The following is an 18,945-nucleotide window of genomic DNA, read 5'->3' on the forward strand; positions in this document are numbered from 1 at the left end:
TCTACTTTGAAACTAAAGTATACACCTCACACACATGGTTATGGCCTTAAAAAAAGAAGACACCTGTACCATGTCAGATATAGAGTTGAAATGTATTACATTTGAGTTTGGATCTCAATATTAAACTTTATATACATCACAGAAGACTGAAATATAACAAAACCGTTTGACATAGAAACCTGCTTTTCTGAGTAATTTTTTTGGGGGGGGATTAATTATGAAAAATTGATGGCGATTTGGTCATTTGACTGCAGGAAAGGATTTTAATGTGTTCATCTCAAATGAGGTCAAAGTAAATAGAGAGTAGGCCTAATGTAGTAGACCTAGTACAATGCATAAACCATAAACCCACACATTTGCTTAACACACACGAATGTGACTTAACCACACATTGCTTAACACACATGAATGTGAGTTAAGAGGCACGTGAATTACCCCATCTAATGCGATTTATATAAATCTCTGACGAACCCGAATTGCATAACTTGCCCCAAAAGCTCCTAGATCATTATTTCCCTGTAAATATGCTGTGTCTGCCCGAGGCCAACCATAATTTCAACAATCCACAGGCCAAAACAGTGGCCAGACGGTAAGAATTGATTGATAACATTTGTATTGAGATTGTCTATTTTGTGAAAACTTTTAAAAGTATTGCGTGGATATGTTTTTGGCAAATGGTTCAATTATTCATGTGATTTTTCTCAAGACACGTGTAGTTATTAGATCATAGCAGATAAATGGTTCAAATGGCAGTTGTATTCCACTTTTCTTTTTCTTTACAGTGGTTGGTGCTAGTGATTCTCCAGGGACCCTTCGGCTGTTTCATCTGCAGTTGACGAGATGGAGAGATTAGTTTTCTTGTTTTCTCTGATGGCCCTTGCAGTCCTTCACTGCATGAACACCACTCCAGAGTTCCAAGAGTAAGTCAATTATGTCATGTCCTATTGTCTACCTATAGAATTGGGTCATTTAAATGTGTTCATACAGTTATACCATTTTTTTTTTTTTTAGGCTAGTAGACTTCAATTAATCAATAGCTTTAAACATTGTCAAAATTAAAATAGCTCATGAGATTTGAATGAAAGCTCAGTCTTGCCAAATGTGTTTTGGAACCTAAATAAAAATGTTATATTAAGGAAAATCATATTTCGCAAGTTGTAGTGTATGTGGAACTATGACAGAATATTTTGCCATCTAGGCCAGTAGAATCTTTAGATGATTGAGAAGGAATGCATTCGAATTTAGGCTACATATTCAAAGATCCAGTTGAATGGTGCAAGTATGCTCAATACTCTTTGCTACCGCTTGAGGGCACTAACAGCTCATATGAATAGGACCCACTGACATTGTGGAGTTTTACGCATAGATTTCTGACCCATAAATCCTTGACAAATCTTTAGTCATGTGGAAACAAGTAATACACTGGCATGTGTAAAACCCATGTAATGATTACATTCAGATTATAAGGCCACTGCAGGCCTTAATTACATTAAAGTTCCAGAAGGATAGTGGTGACTGTCTGCACCACTCCTCCCGAGCAATTCTTCCATTCCTCAGTGGACATTTCTAATTTCAAGCAGACTGCCATACTGCTCCGTAGCGGATATCTCTAGAACTCGTTCAATGTGGACTTTGGCAATCAATAGGCCTACATGCCGCGAGAGGAGTTTGATAAATTGCTGCTGACATGTGTTCTTCCACTTTGCAAACAAACAGTATTGTGTGCATAAATCTTCCAGTGCTGGTGCATTGAGATGCAGCCAGGAAGCTTCCCTTTGGCTTCACAGCATTTGTTTGGCTTCTGTGTACACATTGTACATTTGAGATGGAAGACATTTTGTTTACATGGAGATGCCCCATAGCACATTAATCTTTTCTGAACACAGTACCTGTTAACTCTGACTGCCAATCATGGTGATGAGTGGTGATCTTACATGCCCCATCCTTTTGCCTCCTACAGCTAAGACCATGATTGATTGAGTCATTGTGGTGATGACCTCTGTTGTTGCTGGGAAACCATTGGAGATCTACATGAAACATGCTTCTTGTACTAGTGATCTGCCATCCCCATGGTGTTAGGGATCACTAAGTCAAAGTAGCTCTGTTGAAACAAGACCCGAGGCTGAAGCATCAAAGCAGGATTAAGCAGTTGACCTCACAGCTTGGGTCAACACAACAGTTGAAATAGACCTGGTCATGTGGGCTACTAATGGCTGTAGATCAAACCAGCAAGCCAGCCGTTTGTCCTCACTGAATGCTGCAAACTTTGACACTATCAGTCCAATGCGGCCCCATGTAGCCGTTGACATTAGCAGCTATTCTCTAATTCTCATAGGCAGCTAGCATCCTGCTGTTCTCCTATCTCCAAGGCTTTAGCGTGATTAGAACCCAAACAGAGCGTGCAGCAATTCCCCCAGTCTCCAGGCCCTCGCTACAGCAGCAGCAGTCCCGTTTGCCTAGCCCACCTTCCCTCCGTGAGCCCCATATGTCTGTCTGTCTGTGTGTATCCTCTATCTATCATGTGGTCTCCCATCTCTGCATCATTTCTCCTGGTGCTCTGGGTGTTGGCATAATTATCGCTCCCTCTGTCTGCCCATTCATCACTGCTCACTAATTTAGCACTGCAGAGTAGACTCACCAACTTAGATGGAAACTAATTAGAAAAGAGAATGAGGCATTACAGCGGAGGGAGATTGCTCTTTAAAAAGTATAGTGCAGGTAAGTTAAGACTTTGCACTATGAATTTGTCTGCTAGCTAACAGTGTGTTGTCATTTCTTACCTGCAGGCCTGTTGTGATACTGCAGATTGGTATTGCAGTGTTGGTGGTGGTGTGGTTCTTCTACTTCCTTATCACCCGACGCAACCCGCCCAAAGACACCCTTTTCTATGGTATGGTATTAATCATTCTTTCAAGATGATGATGATGGCAGATCAAAGGGAAATTAGCTGTTTTATTTGGATGAAAACTAGTTTTAACATTGATGATTTTATTTCCTTAACAAAGCACCAATATCTTTAATCAGATCCCCTCTGTGTTACATAGTTAAGAAGGAGCATGAATGACCACTACATACATAAGGCCAACCCCAGTGAACATATTTCCAGAATGTTCTTATCTGTCTTGTGAATTGTTTTCATTGTTTCATTCATTTATACACAAAGCTGCTTATACTGATGAGGATCAGCATAAAGCTGAAACCCAGACTGACAGACGGCATGTTAGGCTTGTTCTTACAACACCACAGTTGTAGGAGAGCTGGAAAGTCCTGGAACATGAGCCTAAGGGCATGTGAACTCACATGCTGTGCATACACACAGTAGATACCTTACTACTTACTGAACTTACTGCTCGTGGATGACTGTCCCATATGGGATGCAGGGCAGTAATGTTGACGCATCATTACCAAATATATATATATATATTTGGTAATGATGCACCAGTGACTCGGTCTCTATTAAAAAGTGGTCAGATGAAGCAGATACTAAACTACAGGACTGTTTTGCTATCACAGACTGGAATATGTTCCGGGATTCTTCCGATGGCATTGAGGAGTACATCACATCAGTCACTGGCTTTATCAATAAGTGCATCGAGGACGTTGTCCCCATAGTGACTGTACGTACATACCCCAACCAGAAGCCATGGATTACAGGCAACATTCGCACTGAGCTAAAGAGTAGAGCTGCCGTTTTCAAGGAGCGGTACTCTAACCCGGAGGCTTATAAGAAATCCCGCTATGCCCTCCGACGAACCATCAAACAGGCAAATCGTCAAAACAGGACTAAGATCGAATCGTACTACACCGGCTCCGACGCTCGTCGGATGTGACAGGGCTTGCAAGCTACTACAGACTACAAAGGGAAGCACAGCCGAGAGCTCCCCAGTGACACGAGCCTACCAGGCGAGGTAAATAACTTCTATGCTCGCTTCGAGGCAAGTAACACTGAAACATGCATGAGAGCACCAACTGTTCCGGATGACTGTGTGATCACGCTATCCGCAGCCGATGTGAGTAAGACCTTTAAACAGGTCAACTTTCACAAGGCCGCTGGGCCAGACGGATTACCAGGACGTGTACTCCGAGCATGCTCTGACCAACTGGCAAGTGTCTTCACTGACATTTTCAACCTCTCCCTGTCGGAGTCTGTAATACCCACATGTTTCAAGCAGACCACCATAGTCTCTGTACCCAAGAACACTAAGGTAACCTGCCTAAATGACTACCGACCTGTAGCACTCACGTCTGTAGCCATGAAATGCTTTGAAAGGCTGGTCATGGCTCACATCAACACCATTATCCCAGAAACCCTAGACCAGTGGTCACCAAACTTTTCTGAGTCAAGATCACTTTCTAAGTCAAAATGCATGCCGAGATCTACCACTCTGATTTTTTATTAACATGACTTAAAAAATATAATCTATGCAACATTAACCAATTAAAAACAGTACTGTACCAATGAGGTTTGTGTAGTAAGCTAGAGGCCCAATACATTATCACCGCATACTGGCTTTGTGTGAATTTACCTGCCAATACATTGTTGTTTGGAATTTTTTGTAAATTATATTTCAAAATTTGAGGTAGGTTATATTTGTATTTATTATGGTTCCCCATTAACTGCTGCCAAAGCAGCAACTACCCTTCCTGGGGTCAGGCAAAATTAAGGCAGTTTATACAATTTTAAAACATTACAATACATTCACAGATTTCACAACACACTGTATGATCACACCAGAAATCGATCCATTGTGAGGCGCAGCTGAGTGAGCATACATTTAAATAATTTGCTATTTATTTTACTTGGCTGATGGTGCCTGCATCTGATGGTCAGTCTCAGCGGAGGGAGAGAGAAGCAGACTGAGGGTCCATCTCTCAACATCCCCTCCATTCTCCCTTTCCTCCACTGACACTGATCAAAAAGGGACACCATCTTCCAGCTGATGGCGAAACTCGAGTCGCACCGCATTATTTCTACCTCATGCACAAATTCATGTTACTCCTATGAACAGAGAAAGTGAAATATTCCTTGATATTAAAAATGACCCAAACCGCTAATAATAACAACAACGCAAGCCTATAGACCCACTTTCCTACTCATTCATTACCGTCTCTCTCTAGTCATGGTTTTAGACGTTTTGAAATCTCAATATCAATTTTGCCGCAGCTTTCTTTTATGCCTGCTACGTTACTGCAGACTTGGTCATCTGAGCAATCTGATTGGCCAGTGGTAGCATAGTGCACTTGATTTCCTCTCCAGGCCCACTGGGAAGGCAGAGTTTGTACCTTCAGACACATGAAATAGCAACAGTATTGCACTCCACACTGCCCTTTCCCACCTGGACAAAAGGAAAACCTATGTGAGAATGCTATTCATTGACTACAGCTCAGCGTTCAACACCATAGTTCCCTCAAAACTCATCACTAAGCTAAGGACCCTGGGACTAAACAGTTCCCTCTGCAACTGTTTCCTAGACTTCCTGCTGGGCTGCCCACAGGTGGAAAGTGTAGATAACACATCCGCCACGCTGATCCTCAACACGGGGGCCCCTCAGGGGTGCATGCTCAGTCCCCTCCTGTACTCCCTGTTCACTCATGACTGCACGGCCAGGCACAACTCCAACACCATCATTACGTTTGCTGATGACACAAGAGTGGTAGGCCTGATCACGACAATGATGAGACAGCCTATAGGGAGGAGGTCAGAGACCTGACCATGTGGTGCAAGGACAACAACCTCTCCCTCAACATGATCAAGACAAAGGAGATGATTGTGGACTACAGGAAAAGAAGACTGAGCACGCCCCCATTCTCATTCACGGGGCTTTAGTGGAGCATGTTGAGAGCTTCAAGTTCCTTGGCGTCCACATCAACAACAACCTAACATGGTCCAAGCACACAAAGACAGTCGTGAAGAGGGCACGACAAAACCTATTCCCCCTCAGGAGACTGAAAAGATTTGGCATGGGTCCTCAGATCCTCAAAAGATTTTACAGCTGCACCATTGAGAGCATCCTGATGGGTTGCATCACTGCCTGGTATGGCAACTGCTCGGCCTCCGACTGCAAGACACTACAGAGCGTAGTGCATACGGCCCAGTACATTACCGGGGACAAGCTTCCTGCCATCCAGGACCTCTATACCAGGCGGTGTCAGAGGAAGGCCCTAAAAATCGTCAAAGACTCCAGCCACCCTAGTCATAGATTGTTCTCTCTGCTACTGCATGGCAAGCGATACCAGAGCGCCAAGTCTAGGTCCAAGAGGCTTCTAAACAGCTTCTACCCCCAAGCCATAAGACTCCTGAACAGCTAATCAAATGGCTGCCCAGACTATTTGCACTGCTGCAACTCTCTGTTATTATCTATGCATAGCCACTTTGACAACCCTACCTGCATGTACACAATTATCTCAATACCTCGACACCGGTGCCCCCGCACATTGACACATTGACTCTGTACCGGTACCCCCTTTAAATAGTCCCGCTATTGTTATTTACTGCTGCTCTTTAATTATTCGTTTTTCTTATCTCTTACTTTTTTTACTTTTTAATTTTTGGGGTATTTTCTTAAAACTGCATCATTGGTTAAGGGCTTGTAAGTAAGCATTTCACTGTAAGCTCTACACCTGTTGTATTCGGCGCATGTGACAAATAAAATTTGATTTGACTTGAGATTGATACATTGGCTTCCAGGCTGGCATTATAAGGGATGTCATGTCAGTCACCTATTAACCTGCAATAGATTCATTCCTAACCACCTGTTACCAGAGGGCACCCTGCTGGCCACGTTTGATGTGGAGAGCTTGTACACTAACATCCCACACACTGGAGGCTTGTACGCGTTGCAACACTTCCTTCAGCGGAGAGACTCTACCCTTGCTCCATCAAATGATTGCATCTTACAACTTACTGAACTTGTATTATCCAATAACTACTTCGTCTTCGAGTCAGACTTTTTCCTTTAAATTCGGGGGGTGTAGCCACGGACTCCCCCTTAACACCCAACTATGCAAACCTGTATGTGGGACAATTTGAGGAAGCACTCCTTTACAAAACAGAGACACACCCCCTACTTTCTAAAATCCTCCTATGGAAGAGATACATAGATGAGGTATTTGTGCTCTGGGAAGGAAGTCAGCAGGAACTAAATTAATTCCAAACTCTGCTAAACGAGAGCTCTGAATACCTTAAATTCATCATGCAGACTGATGAGAGACAAATAAACTACCTGAACTTATGGATCATCAAAGAGAATGATGCACTACACACAGACTTATACAGAAAGCCGCCCACAGATTGCAATACCTTGCTATGTGCGGATAGTATGCATCCCCTTCCCCACAATAATGGTCTACATATAGCCAGTTATTAAGCAGGGTTCAACGAATCTGTGGCCACCAGACAGATTTTGACAGCAATGCTAAAAGAATGACAGATAGATTCAAAATGACAGGCTACAAGGACAAATCTCTTGATCCTGCAATGATGAAAATATCTCAAAAGCCAAGAAAGGAATTACTAAAAACTCAACTAAAGAAGAAAAACAACGCAACCATCTTTTGCACTAAGTACACCAAGGGTTCGAAGAGAAAATGAAAGCAATCCTGAAAAAGCACTAGCATATTCTGCAGTCAGACAAAAGAATTGCACATCTCTTTAAGGAACCCCCACTGGTGGTCTATAAGCGTGGTCGCAATATTGGAGATAGTTTGGTTAGATCTGACCTGCCCCCTGAGCCCACTCAGACACTCTAGACACCCATTCCAAATGGGAACTACAAATGTGGTTCATGAGCACAGTGCAACAGCACTATAAAAACATCCTTCTTCAGACACTCACATACAGGTCGAAAAATCCCTGTTAGGGGCATCATCTCATGCAAGACCAAGGGAGTAATCTATCTCATCACCTGTTCATGTGGAAAAGCCTACGTAGGACAAACGAAAAGACAATTAAAACAACGCATAGCTGAACACCGCAGCTCAATCAGGTGTAAGAACATTGACTATCCAGTAGCAGCCCACTTTGTTGAAGCTAACCATTCAATCTCCTCCCTCAAATACACAGGCATTGAGCATGTTGCTCTACAAAGGAGAGGAGATAACATTGAGATCCTACTACTACAAAGGGAGGCTTACTGGATATCCTATCTAAGAACATTGACCCCTAGTGGTCTGAATATTGACTTTGATCTCAGACCCTTATGAACAATTCTTTGTTTTATGAACAAGTCTTATAAATGTATATATTCTTTCTACGGGTTATTAGCGTACACCTAATATGTTCCCCCTGCTGATGATGCTTATTATGCATTAAGGTTGAACCAAAGGATTACATGTAACAAATATGAAATGAAATACGAAACAATTAAAGATGTGAAATTGAATGAAACAATAATGTATGTTGATGCTAATATTATGCACAATATTCAATTATTTTTCTATATCATAACAATATCCTAATATATTTAATGTCATACACTATTGTTTTACTTTTTTTATTTTTTATTTAATTTTCCCAAATTCATTGTAATTAACTTAATCATTATGACACACCTCTCTATTGTCATTGGCTGCACTAATTGCACTGTTTGTCTACGTAACCTGGTTCAAGTATTCATGACATTACCCTGAAGAAGGCACAGTGATACCGAAACGTTGGTAAATACCCAATAAATTACTGGGAGTTAATATATATGGAGTGTGCGACTCTCTTTATTTTTGATAGTTAATCGCCACCTATATCCTGCCATATAGGCTTACACACAGGTGGTTAGGAATGAGCCTATCTCCCAGATGCCCTGTGGCTATGCCATCACTTTGCGCCTCATCAGGTGATTCTGAGGAAGGAGAAACAGCCCAGAGCTGAGAATGGCTTCCTGCTGTGATAGAGAAGGATAATCCTCCTATCTTACCTGTTAGACGGCTCAGATAAACCAGACCCTCCAGAGGATTAGAAGGCCACAGGTACCTGGAGAGAGACAGAGTGTGTGTGTCTCTATCGGCGTGTTTATCAGGAGACAGCAGCAGCAACGTCAGGGAGATAGTGAGGGATGCAGGATGGCTGTCTGAGCCGTTACACACAGGTGCCGTTACAAGGACATTTGATGATGTACGGGACAGCCAAGCCTTGTATTAAAGCTAATACATGGATTGGGCACCCTATTCCATTTCAAGGAAACATGAGTTCACAGAACTCTATACACAGTGGGTATCAAATATTCGCCACCTTGGATTTCTTCAAATTTTATTGTGTTACAAAGTGTGATTAGAATTGATATAATTGTCATTTTTTTGTCCACGTGGAAGAAACAAATCCATTTTTTAATGTCAAGATTAATGAAAAATAAAACCCTAATATACCTTGATTAGATAAGTATTAATCTCCTGAGTCAATACATGTTAGAATCACCTTTGGCAGCGATTACAGCTGTGAGTCTTTCTGGGTAAGTCTCTAAGTGCAGTATTCGTCCATTATTCTTTTCAAAATCGTTCGAGCTCTGTTGAGGTGTTGTTAACCGTAGCTAAACAGCAATTATCAAGTCTTGCCATAGATTTTCAATCATATTTAAGTCAAAACTGTAACTTGGCCACTCAGGAACACTCACTGTCTTCTTGGTAAGCAACTTTAGTGTAGATTTGGCCTTGTGTTGAAGGTTATTGTCCTGCTGAAAGGTGAATTCCTCTCCCAGTGTCTGGTGTAAAGCAGACTGAATGTAACGATCGTCTGGAAGAGGGGACCAAGGTGCAGCAGAGGATGTGTTCATCATTAGAATTTTAATTCAAAAAAGAGAACACTTTACAAAAACGAAACAAAAACGACCAGAAACAGTCCTGTCAGGAAACACACTGAACAGAAACAGAACAGATAGAAAACCCATAGAAACACAAAAATAGAAAAGAAACCCAAAACCCCGGAATACATAAACTTACTACCCTCTGCCACGTCCTGACCAAACTACAATAACAAATAATCCTCTATACTGGTCAGGACGTGACACTGAAGCAGGTTTTCCTTTAGGATTTTGCCTGTGCTTAGCTCTATCCGGTTTCTTTTTATTCTGGAAAAGCTCCCCAGTATTTCCCGATGTCAAGCATACCTTGAGGACATTATTACTGATGAATGTGTTTGTTTTTTATGACCGTGTTTTTCTTATTTTTATTTTGATGTGTGTATTTTCTGTCATTTCTGTAAATCAGGGCTTATTTGGAAAAGATGAAATAAAGGTGAAATAAAATACTAATATCATGATGCAGCTGCCACCACCACCATACTCATACCATGATGCAGCCACCACCATGCTTCGTCATTTCAACGTCTAATTTTGGTTTACGTTTGGTTGTCATATAACGTGAATTCAATGTGAAATCATCAAAAAAATGGTAGTAATGGCTACTGGCTGACTGTAGGCAGTTCCTAAAGAGTGTGGATATTGAGGTGGAGAACCAATATGTCTATTGGCTTCACATTACCAGCCACTTGAACTGGGCTTCTGTCCTTGCCTATCTCCAGTCCTCTTGATCCCCTGCCACTCATTAAGGGGTTTCCCAGACCCATATGAGGTTCCAGCCAGGCTCTGACTTGGAGAGATGAGAAGTGCCCTCTCAGCGCCGCTCTGCTCTTAACCTGAGGAAAACTCAACCCACAGCTCCCAATATAAATCTCCCTTCACCCAGCCTACAGCTATAGCAGTATCACCCTCCATAGCCCAGGAAATCAATAACTGGTTGGTTGGAGAGAAATATTTTAAACACAGAGAAAAATCAAGTCTTGTTCAATGCATCTTTATAGGCAGTAATAGGGTTCTGACAGTTTTGTTAAGAGTTTCAAAGAGGCAGACAAAGCAGATTGGGTAATAAAGATTGGAGGAAAGAGATTTCTCTTTATCATAATGAGAATTGTTCCTACAGCAGAGCTGCTTAAAATCTAGCTGCTACAGATTTCTACTGAGCTGAATTCTGCAACGAATTGAATGAGGGCCTTTCTTACAGAGCTGAAATATGCTCAAAAATACAATCGGTGTATGCTAATCGCACCAAAGGAAGTTGAACAGAACAACAGCCACACATTAATCCAAGTCATTTTGTGTTGTGTAATCGAGGCACTTACGTGAAATAACCCCTGTGACGTGTATTCTATAGTACTGTACTGCCTCCTGCTTATTATTGTCCACTTTCACAATATCAGTCTGCCACAGTACTGAATGTTTGCATTGTCTTTACAGTGTTTGCTGAGTTTTCCTTCACTTGTGTCATTGACCTTGTGAGTGCTATGGAACATGATGGTTTTATTTCCGGGTTTATGGAATTCTACCAGAAAACGGTTAGTCTCTAGATTCTCCATCTCATGACTTAACATCATGCTAGGTCAAATGGAACACTAGTCACTTTAATAATGCCACTATAAGAATGTTTACATATCTCACATTACTTATCTCATATGTATGTACTGTATACTGTATACTACACTATCTATTCTATACTATCTATTGCATCTTAGCCGCTCTGTCACTGCTCATCCATATATTTGATATTTATATATTTTTATCCCATTCCTTTACTAGATTGTGTGTATTAGTTGTTGTGGAATTGTTAGATATTACCTGTTAGATACTGCTGCACGGTCGGATCTAGAAGCATAAGCATTTCGCAACACTCACAATAGCATCTGCTAACCATGTGTATGTGACAAATAACATTTGATTTGCTAATAATATATATTTTTTTACTTTAGAATCGGTCTGTTGTTTCAACCGTTTTAGGTTAAAGGTTGTATTTGTGTGTTGCAGGGAGAGCCCTATCTGGGTACAGCCTATGCCATCATGATGTGCTACTGGGATGGAATAGTGCATTTCATCATGTACCTCATGATGATACAGCGCTTATGGAACAGGTGTGTGTTGTTCGCTGTGTCACCTTGGTCTTGTGATGATGATCTACACACCACACATATACTAGGATTCTGAAACACTCCATTCCTACCTGGACCAATAACTGGACCAATGAAGCAAGAGTTGTATTGTATTGTACCTTCACCAGGAGAGCCGAGACTTCGTACCTCAGAATCGGCCCCAAGCAAGATCCTAGTGTGACCACATTTACGTCCACACGTCATCTCATCGTCTCACTGCTGGGTCATTGATTTGAAGCTTTGTCAGACATGGTGTCACTAGTTATCAGTGATGGGAGGAACATCTTTTGACCATTTTCTTTCCGTCTCTCAGCAAGTCTTACCGCACCCTGGGTCTCTTCTGGGCTGGATCGTTGCTTGCCAACATGAGTGTCTTTGTGACAGGAATTGTTGTAGGTGAGTCTCTCCTTCCCCCCTCCTGTAACCCACAATGGCAGAGTTAATCAACGGTACATCTGTACAGCCTTGTAGAATCAGTGTCATAGTGTAGGCTGCCAACGTAACACATGTGCTTGCCTTTAGAATTTACAGAACAAAGCTAAACTAGGCTCAAAGCATCTGTTCTCTGAGTTTCAAACAGCATAGGGAAGTCTTAGAGGATCAAACTAAACTGTGGCTGTGTTAACATCATTTTGTATTTTAGTTGTCTATTTGTTCAATGATGCCCTAATGAGGATTTATTTAGAATATCATTGGAGTTAATTACAAGGTGTGAATAATAAGAAAATAGGCTCAAAGTTATGGTAATGTGGTCTCACCTATTTATCATGTAAACCTTGTGGAAATGTGTAAACTTTAACATGTTTAAAATTAGACTGCTCTACTCTACTTCAGATGTACCCAGTTCCTCCTCATAGTTCTAGGGGATGAAATGCTCTCTATGTTTCCCTCTCTGGCAGGTAAATTTGGATCAGATATCCGTCCCGCCTTCTGGCTCAACATGCCCTTCCTAATGCTTCCAATATGGGGTGCGATCAAGCTGTTCAACCAGCCCAAGAATGGGCCAACCCTCGGTGGATACAGGGTATGATGGAGCAGGGCACAGCTGCTTGGCCTGGTGGAATTCGTAGGGCCAGGAGTTTTCCCTGACCGTGTGACCTGACCAGACAAACTAGGACTCAAAAATAGGGCCTTAGTAATGATATATTACTACAATATCCTTGCTGAAGTATGTATTTATAACTATGTTATAGTGCATCTGAAATGTCTAAAGAAGCTTCTCCTCCCCTGGTGTTGGTGTCTCCTAGGCCCACTATGATCAGAGTTTTAATCTCATCTGGCGCCCAACAGACCTTCTCCTGGTGCTGCTGCTACTGGGGGCCATGGCCTTCACTCTCTTCAGGGGCTTGGTGAGCCAGCAGGGCCTGAATACACACTTAGAAATGAACACTCAAAAATATTGGAAATAAAATAAAACACCCGACATAAAGTCTTATTATATTACGATTGGTCCAGCCCACCAATTTTAGCACAGCCAAAAGAGTCAATGCATATAGAGTTGATTCCCTCGTGCTAGCTGTCTTTGTACAGCAGTCAAGGATTTGTTTATGATGCATAGATTATGTGCAACACCTGCTGCGCTGATTCAATCATGTGATATGGGTGGTCTCATCTGACACTTCCCTGGCAAATAGAACATTCAAGATGGTCTGATTTGCGGAAATATGCACATACTTATTTAACTTGCATAGTTCTTTACTGTGATTTTCATCCAGTAACTCCGCGATGCGTCGTGCCTAAGAACTGCCCGTAGCCGTGGTATATTGGCCATATACCACACCTCCTTGTGCCTTATTGCTTAAATATAGCATGTCTGGTCCATGGGGAATGTGAAAGTGAACAAGTAGGTACTGGATGAAAATCATAGTAAAAATACATGTTTTGTATTACCCGGGGTATACGGTCTGATATACCCTGGCTGTCAGCCAATCAGCATTCAGGGCTCGAACCACCCAGTTTATAAATTACAATAACTGATCCTACAGATAAGTAGTTTATACAGTGCTCTTGTCAAGAAGATGATCATGTTGTAACCTTCCTCCTATGTGTGCATTCAGGTAGCTCTTGACTCCCCTCTAGAGGCCTGTACCATCTACCTCCGCCAGTACGAGCCCTATCTGAAGGACCCAGTGGGCTACCCCAAGGTTATGGTGGGTACTTTAAGAGACAGAGCATGCCTCTCTGCAGTGCCAGTGGCATTCCTTAATAGTCTCTAACCCACTTTGTTTTAAATAACAACTCCATTCAGAAATAACAACTCCATTCAGAAATCACTTGGAGCTGCCTTGAAGCCTGCCCTATCTCTCTCCTCTCTAGCTGTGTATCTTACAGAAGAGATCACAGAGCCATTTTTCATCATTATGCCACAATGAGAGGGGTGAGAGGCCAGGCTGGTTCATTCTCTCTCATTTGTTAGACAAGAGAATGTGGTTGTGTCTGGTCCGGTCTCAACGCCTGGGCTTTCTCCGTCTGCTGGGGGATGTTTATTTGGTTTTGTTAGGGTTCTTAGCCGAGTCAATAGGTTATCCAAAGACCTTGTTGTGGCTCCAGTCCAGGCACAATGGCGAAGCATCGATCAGGCAGGGAACTGCATGCTGAGAACTTGATAAGGTAATCCTCCTTCCCCTGAGCCCCCCCATCAGCAACACACCGGGTGGGAGGGGTGTGTGTGTGTGTGTGTGTGTGTGTGTGTGTGTGTGTGTGTGTGTGTGTGTGTGTGTGTGTGTGTGTGTGTGTGTGTGTGTGTGTGTGTGTGTGTGTGTGTGTGTGTGTGTGTTTGTGTGTGTGTGTGTGTGTGTGTGTGTTTGTGTGTGTGTGTGTGTGTGTGGGTGGGTGGGTGGGTGGGTGGGTGTGTGTGTGCGTGTGCTTGCATGTTGGCGTGCTCAAGCTAGCATGTGTGTGTAAATCCCTGTGTGTGTCAAAGCATGTGTGTGTCAATACGGGTGTGTGTGTTGAGCGTGCGTGTGTGTGGAGTTGGGGTGTTGCGCTGGTTGGGGTGACCGACCTTTTTAATCATTGATGGTGATAAACCACGGCATACAGATGACTGGGGCGCGGAAAACAAAGACACTTCTCCAAGGACTGAAGGACAACGTGTGATTGGTTCTCAGCCTCTGGGCTCAGTTCATTAGGATTCATCAGGACCACAGCTCTAGAACAAAAGCCACTGTTCAAAGGCATAATTTGATGCCTTTACTTTAACAGCTACCTGACTTTCATGCTCCAAATATTCTGCAAGTGCTTCTGAGTGTCGATGTAATGACCTCTGTATCTGGATAATACAATTTGGACCTGAGTGTGCGGTGTGAAAGCACTTCAAATGTGTGTGTTTGTGTACGTGCATGCGTGAGAGTGTGTTGTCTATGCAGCCAGCACGCAGCAGCGTTCTCTGTATTCTGTGTGAGTACTTGGACTGCTGTAATGTGTTAGCGCCCTAGAGAGGATGAAGATGTACTGTATTAATTGACCATTGGAGTGTCAGAGTTGTGTGTAAGGGCGGGTTGGCTGAAGTCACCACTGTGATGTAATCCTTTGATGTTATACCTGTTGTACATTTAAATTTTTTAGATGTTGCACTTCCTGTTCTACATGCTGCCTATGCTGGGTGCCTTCATCTACGGACTCGTAGTGCCTGGCTGCACCTGGATGCCTGACTGGACTGTATTTGTTGCTGGAGGCGTCGCCCAGGTAAGATATGGGGGGGACATATTTCTGTTGTTATTTGTTAATAACATAGACTACAGCTCCCATAATGTAATGTGCTCTACGTACAGAGCTTCTACATACTGCTATTACTAGTCATACTAGTGATGACTTGAACAGATGAAGAGTTTGAATCACTTTGCAGTGACTGGGGCCCTGAAAGTTCAAACTGTAAACATTACACTTGGAGTGAGTGACAGTATAGCTTCCAGTGCTACTTCTCAATGAAATATTTGATTATAGCCAACCTTAATAAGACCTCTTCATAGAGTCCGTGTTCACAATAATAACCAATCAGCCCCATCCTGCAGAGGCCTGCTTCCTGTATTCAAGTTCCTTTCCATACTGGACTAATGGAGGCAAACATCAAACAAGAGACAGTGATCAAAGGCCAGTCCTGTATAGACTTGTCTGCAGCCCCTAATATCCCTCCCAACACAGGGGAAAGCCTGCCTCAGAGATTCAGCTATTCTAATAAAAAATAATCCTGTGAAACGGAGCTGGGCTAGCTGCATCTTCTGCTCAGAGCAGTGCACCAGAGTCTCCTCTCTGAGGTCGGCTGTTATACTGCACATCGCTGGCTGTAGATACTAATGATTGTTGCAGAGGCTCAAAGTGAAGCAACATATTAGGTTTAAAACTATTCAGTCAAGGCCTTTGTGGGGGAAAAACATCTACCGGTAACCCTAAAAACGTGAAAATCAAATTACTGGTCAGCTGTGAATATACTGTACAAGTTGCCCTCCTGTTTGGAATAACCCTAAACTTTACCTACTCCTTCCTCTCTCCTCCACAGTGTCAGTGGGCCCACATTGGGGCATCCCTCCACCCACGTACAGTGACCCCATTCCGGATCCCAGACGAGGCTTTCCTGGCTGTCCTGGCAGCCAACCTGCTGTACGCTGTGATCCCCTCACTCATCGCCATGCGCTGCACCAGTAACACCAACTTCTTCTTGACCGTCACTAAACTTCCTGGGATGGAGGGGATGCCCTGGGTTCCTGATGCTGACACCCTAGTCGAGAAGAAACACAATTAAAGTTTACATGCCAATAAAGTTACCAATAAAGATATGCAAGTAAGTTTACAGAATTGACTTCTAATCTATTAGTTTGTTTGTATATTAGTTTATGTAACAAGTCCCATAGGGGATGCAGAGGAGCAAGGAAGTAGATAAGTGTATCATACAAGACATCATGTTCTCTTAGACCGGGACCCTCCATTGAACTATACTGCAGATTCAGAGTGAGACACAGACTCCACTTTCCCCACAGCCTTTAGTTCAGGGCTCTCCAACACTGTTCCTGAAGAGCTTCAACCCTAATCAAATGCATCAATTAGCTGGTTGATAAGCTGAATCAGGTTAGTTACAACTGGGGTTGGAGCAAAAACCTACAAGAGGGTAATTGTCCATGAACAGGGTTGGTGAGCACTGATTTAGTTTATACAAACACGGAGGTGTTGACAACCAAATCATTTTTTTGCCTTTTCATTAGAAACGAATGCGGCAGCCAGGTACCGGTACTGAGAAATCCCTCCAAAATCACTCACTCCAGTCAAGACATCCTTAGATGCATTTCATTTCAGTCGGACAAGATCAAATTCAAGCACCAGGGAGAGAGAAAGAAGGGGAGGGCTTTCATTCCCACCCCCCCCAGTGAGAATAAGCGTCGGAGTGGTGTTCATTCATCTGCTGCTACTTTTCATCAGCAGGGGCTGATTGGCATACCAGTCAGGGTGTGTTTTTGTGGACGTACATCTCATTCAACATGAGTCACTCAACCCTAGTGGAACACAGATCATTGTCGTGTCTGCCTGCCCTTTGGAAAGAAAGTCACTCTCTCAGGCTAGGTATACCAGACGGCTGTTTGTTTGTCATTTTATTTCTCCTCTGTGGCAGTGCCTTCATGACGCTAGCTCTCCTCGCTAGCCTGATCCCAGATCTGTATGTGTATGTGCTTTATCATCTTTATCATGACTATCTGACTATCCAGTTACTTGTCATCATGGTTAATGCTATAAACCTATGGAACTAGGTTTGCCCCTTCCTCTCTTCTCTCCCTAAGTGATGTCATTCTGTTCTAGCTATTCTCTGTGCAGGTGGCCCATTGCTCTTCTGATATAAAAAGATCTCGAATGAAGCCCAGGTGGATTGCCTATTTGTATTTTGACACACAAACACTCAACACAACAGAGAAGGAATTACAGTTGATATCACATTCAACTTGAAACCAAAGGCGAAAAGTTTAACAGATACTTCATATTGTCTCTATCAAATGTATAACCTATTTTGATATTCGGCTGTAGATTCAAAGAACATCTATCACTGTCAACATTCCCAAACATTAATGTAATTATATTTACATACTGTATACATTCACAGTGTATGATAACATGAAACCATATCGAAAAAGCCATGTTCTCTCAAAACACAAACTCCTTTTTTTGGAGCATAATAAAAAAATAATGGATACCCTCTCTGTTACATTAGATGGATGTTCCCTTGCTACAGAGAGGTTGTGCAGCATTAATATTCAACACAGTGATAATGATTTGAATAACACACTCTTCACCTCCGTCTCTTCAGTAACTAAGTGGCCTCTTATCTGAGTGACACGCACACACACACACACAGGATTATCTAATTAATTCTTCCTCAGCAGCTTTTACATGCTGATGTATGGCAATGAAAAACAAACGGCCTGCTTGCACTCTGTGTGACAGACCTAAATCAAATCCGGCCAGCTCCATCTATTCAGAGGAGCCACTGGGAATATGTGCAGATGTCTGCTCAGCTGTACAGCCTGAGACCCCAGGAGACTTGCGGTCTGCCCTTACCTTGATGGTAGAGAGAGAGAAGCTGAACACTGCAACATAGCAATTCACACTTTGCTGGGTCTGTATCAATATTATTAGGTGTGAAGAGGACAGAGGCCATGCTGGTCAGATTATTTAAACTGGATTCTATATCGTCTCCTACAGACACCTGCCAGAAATAAAATGTTACGTGACAATCAAAAGCAATTCCTATAATGTAATTTGGCATGATCCTGACTCGAGAAATATCGTTCTCATTCTCAAAAATGCTTTTTTAGTTAAAAGGAGCACGATCGTTACAGTATAATTTATGTCCTCCTTTCTAAAATGCTCTCTTGAAACATATGGGCCGAGAAAAATGTATTGGAGAATGCGGGCATCGATCCCGCTACCTCTCGCATGCTAAGCGAGCGCTCTACCATTTGAGCTAATTCCCCACTGCGCTTAGGTAACTCCAGTTATATATATATAGTATATAGTGTTTGGTAGCCTAGTAGTACTGCTGTAAATTATAGGCTATA

The 18,945-nt window shown here is 42.6% G+C and overlaps 1 protein-coding gene and 1 non-coding gene across 3 annotated transcripts; one reads left to right on the plus strand and one right to left on the minus strand.

Annotated features, from left to right (window-relative positions):
* Positions 1 to 463: 463 nt before the first annotated feature.
* tm6sf2b (transmembrane 6 superfamily member 2b) lies at positions 464 to 17,238 on the plus strand. 2 transcript variants are annotated; one of them, XM_014215724.3, is made up of 12 exons: positions 464 to 589; positions 783 to 920; positions 2,787 to 2,890; positions 11,220 to 11,317; positions 11,784 to 11,887; positions 12,219 to 12,301; positions 12,805 to 12,929; positions 13,153 to 13,254; positions 13,963 to 14,055; positions 15,473 to 15,592; positions 16,404 to 16,685; positions 17,104 to 17,238. In XM_014215724.3, exons 2-11 carry the CDS (start codon positions 841 to 843, stop codon positions 16,644 to 16,646), a joined length of 1,152 nt encoding a protein of 383 aa, XP_014071199.2. In that variant the 5' UTR covers positions 464 to 589; positions 783 to 840; the 3' UTR covers positions 16,647 to 16,685; positions 17,104 to 17,238.
* A 1,550-nt stretch (positions 17,239 to 18,788) lies between these two features.
* On the minus strand, positions 18,789 to 18,861 carry trnaa-agc (transfer RNA alanine (anticodon AGC)). The gene has a single exon. It is a non-coding gene; the product is annotated as a tRNA-Ala (tRNA).
* Positions 18,862 to 18,945: the final 84 nt, after the last annotated feature.

Source organism: Salmo salar, chromosome 10 (assembly GCF_965601325.2).
Source record: "Salmo salar chromosome 10, fSalSal1, whole genome shotgun sequence".
Lineage (NCBI taxonomy): Eukaryota > Metazoa > Chordata > Actinopteri > Salmoniformes > Salmonidae > Salmo > Salmo salar.

Excerpts from the sequence above, each read along its gene's own strand:
- tm6sf2b (XM_014215724.3), top strand. The coding sequence starts at position 841 with ATGGAGAGATTAGTTTTCTTGTTTTCTCTGATGGCCCTTGCAGTCCTT. Across the intron at positions 12,930-13,152 it reads CAACCCTCGGTGGATACAGG|GCCCACTATGATCAGAGTTT; the intron begins GTATGATGGAGC and ends GGTGTCTCCTAG. Across the intron at positions 13,255-13,962 it reads TCACTCTCTTCAGGGGCTTG|GTAGCTCTTGACTCCCCTCT; the intron begins GTGAGCCAGCAG and ends GTGTGCATTCAG.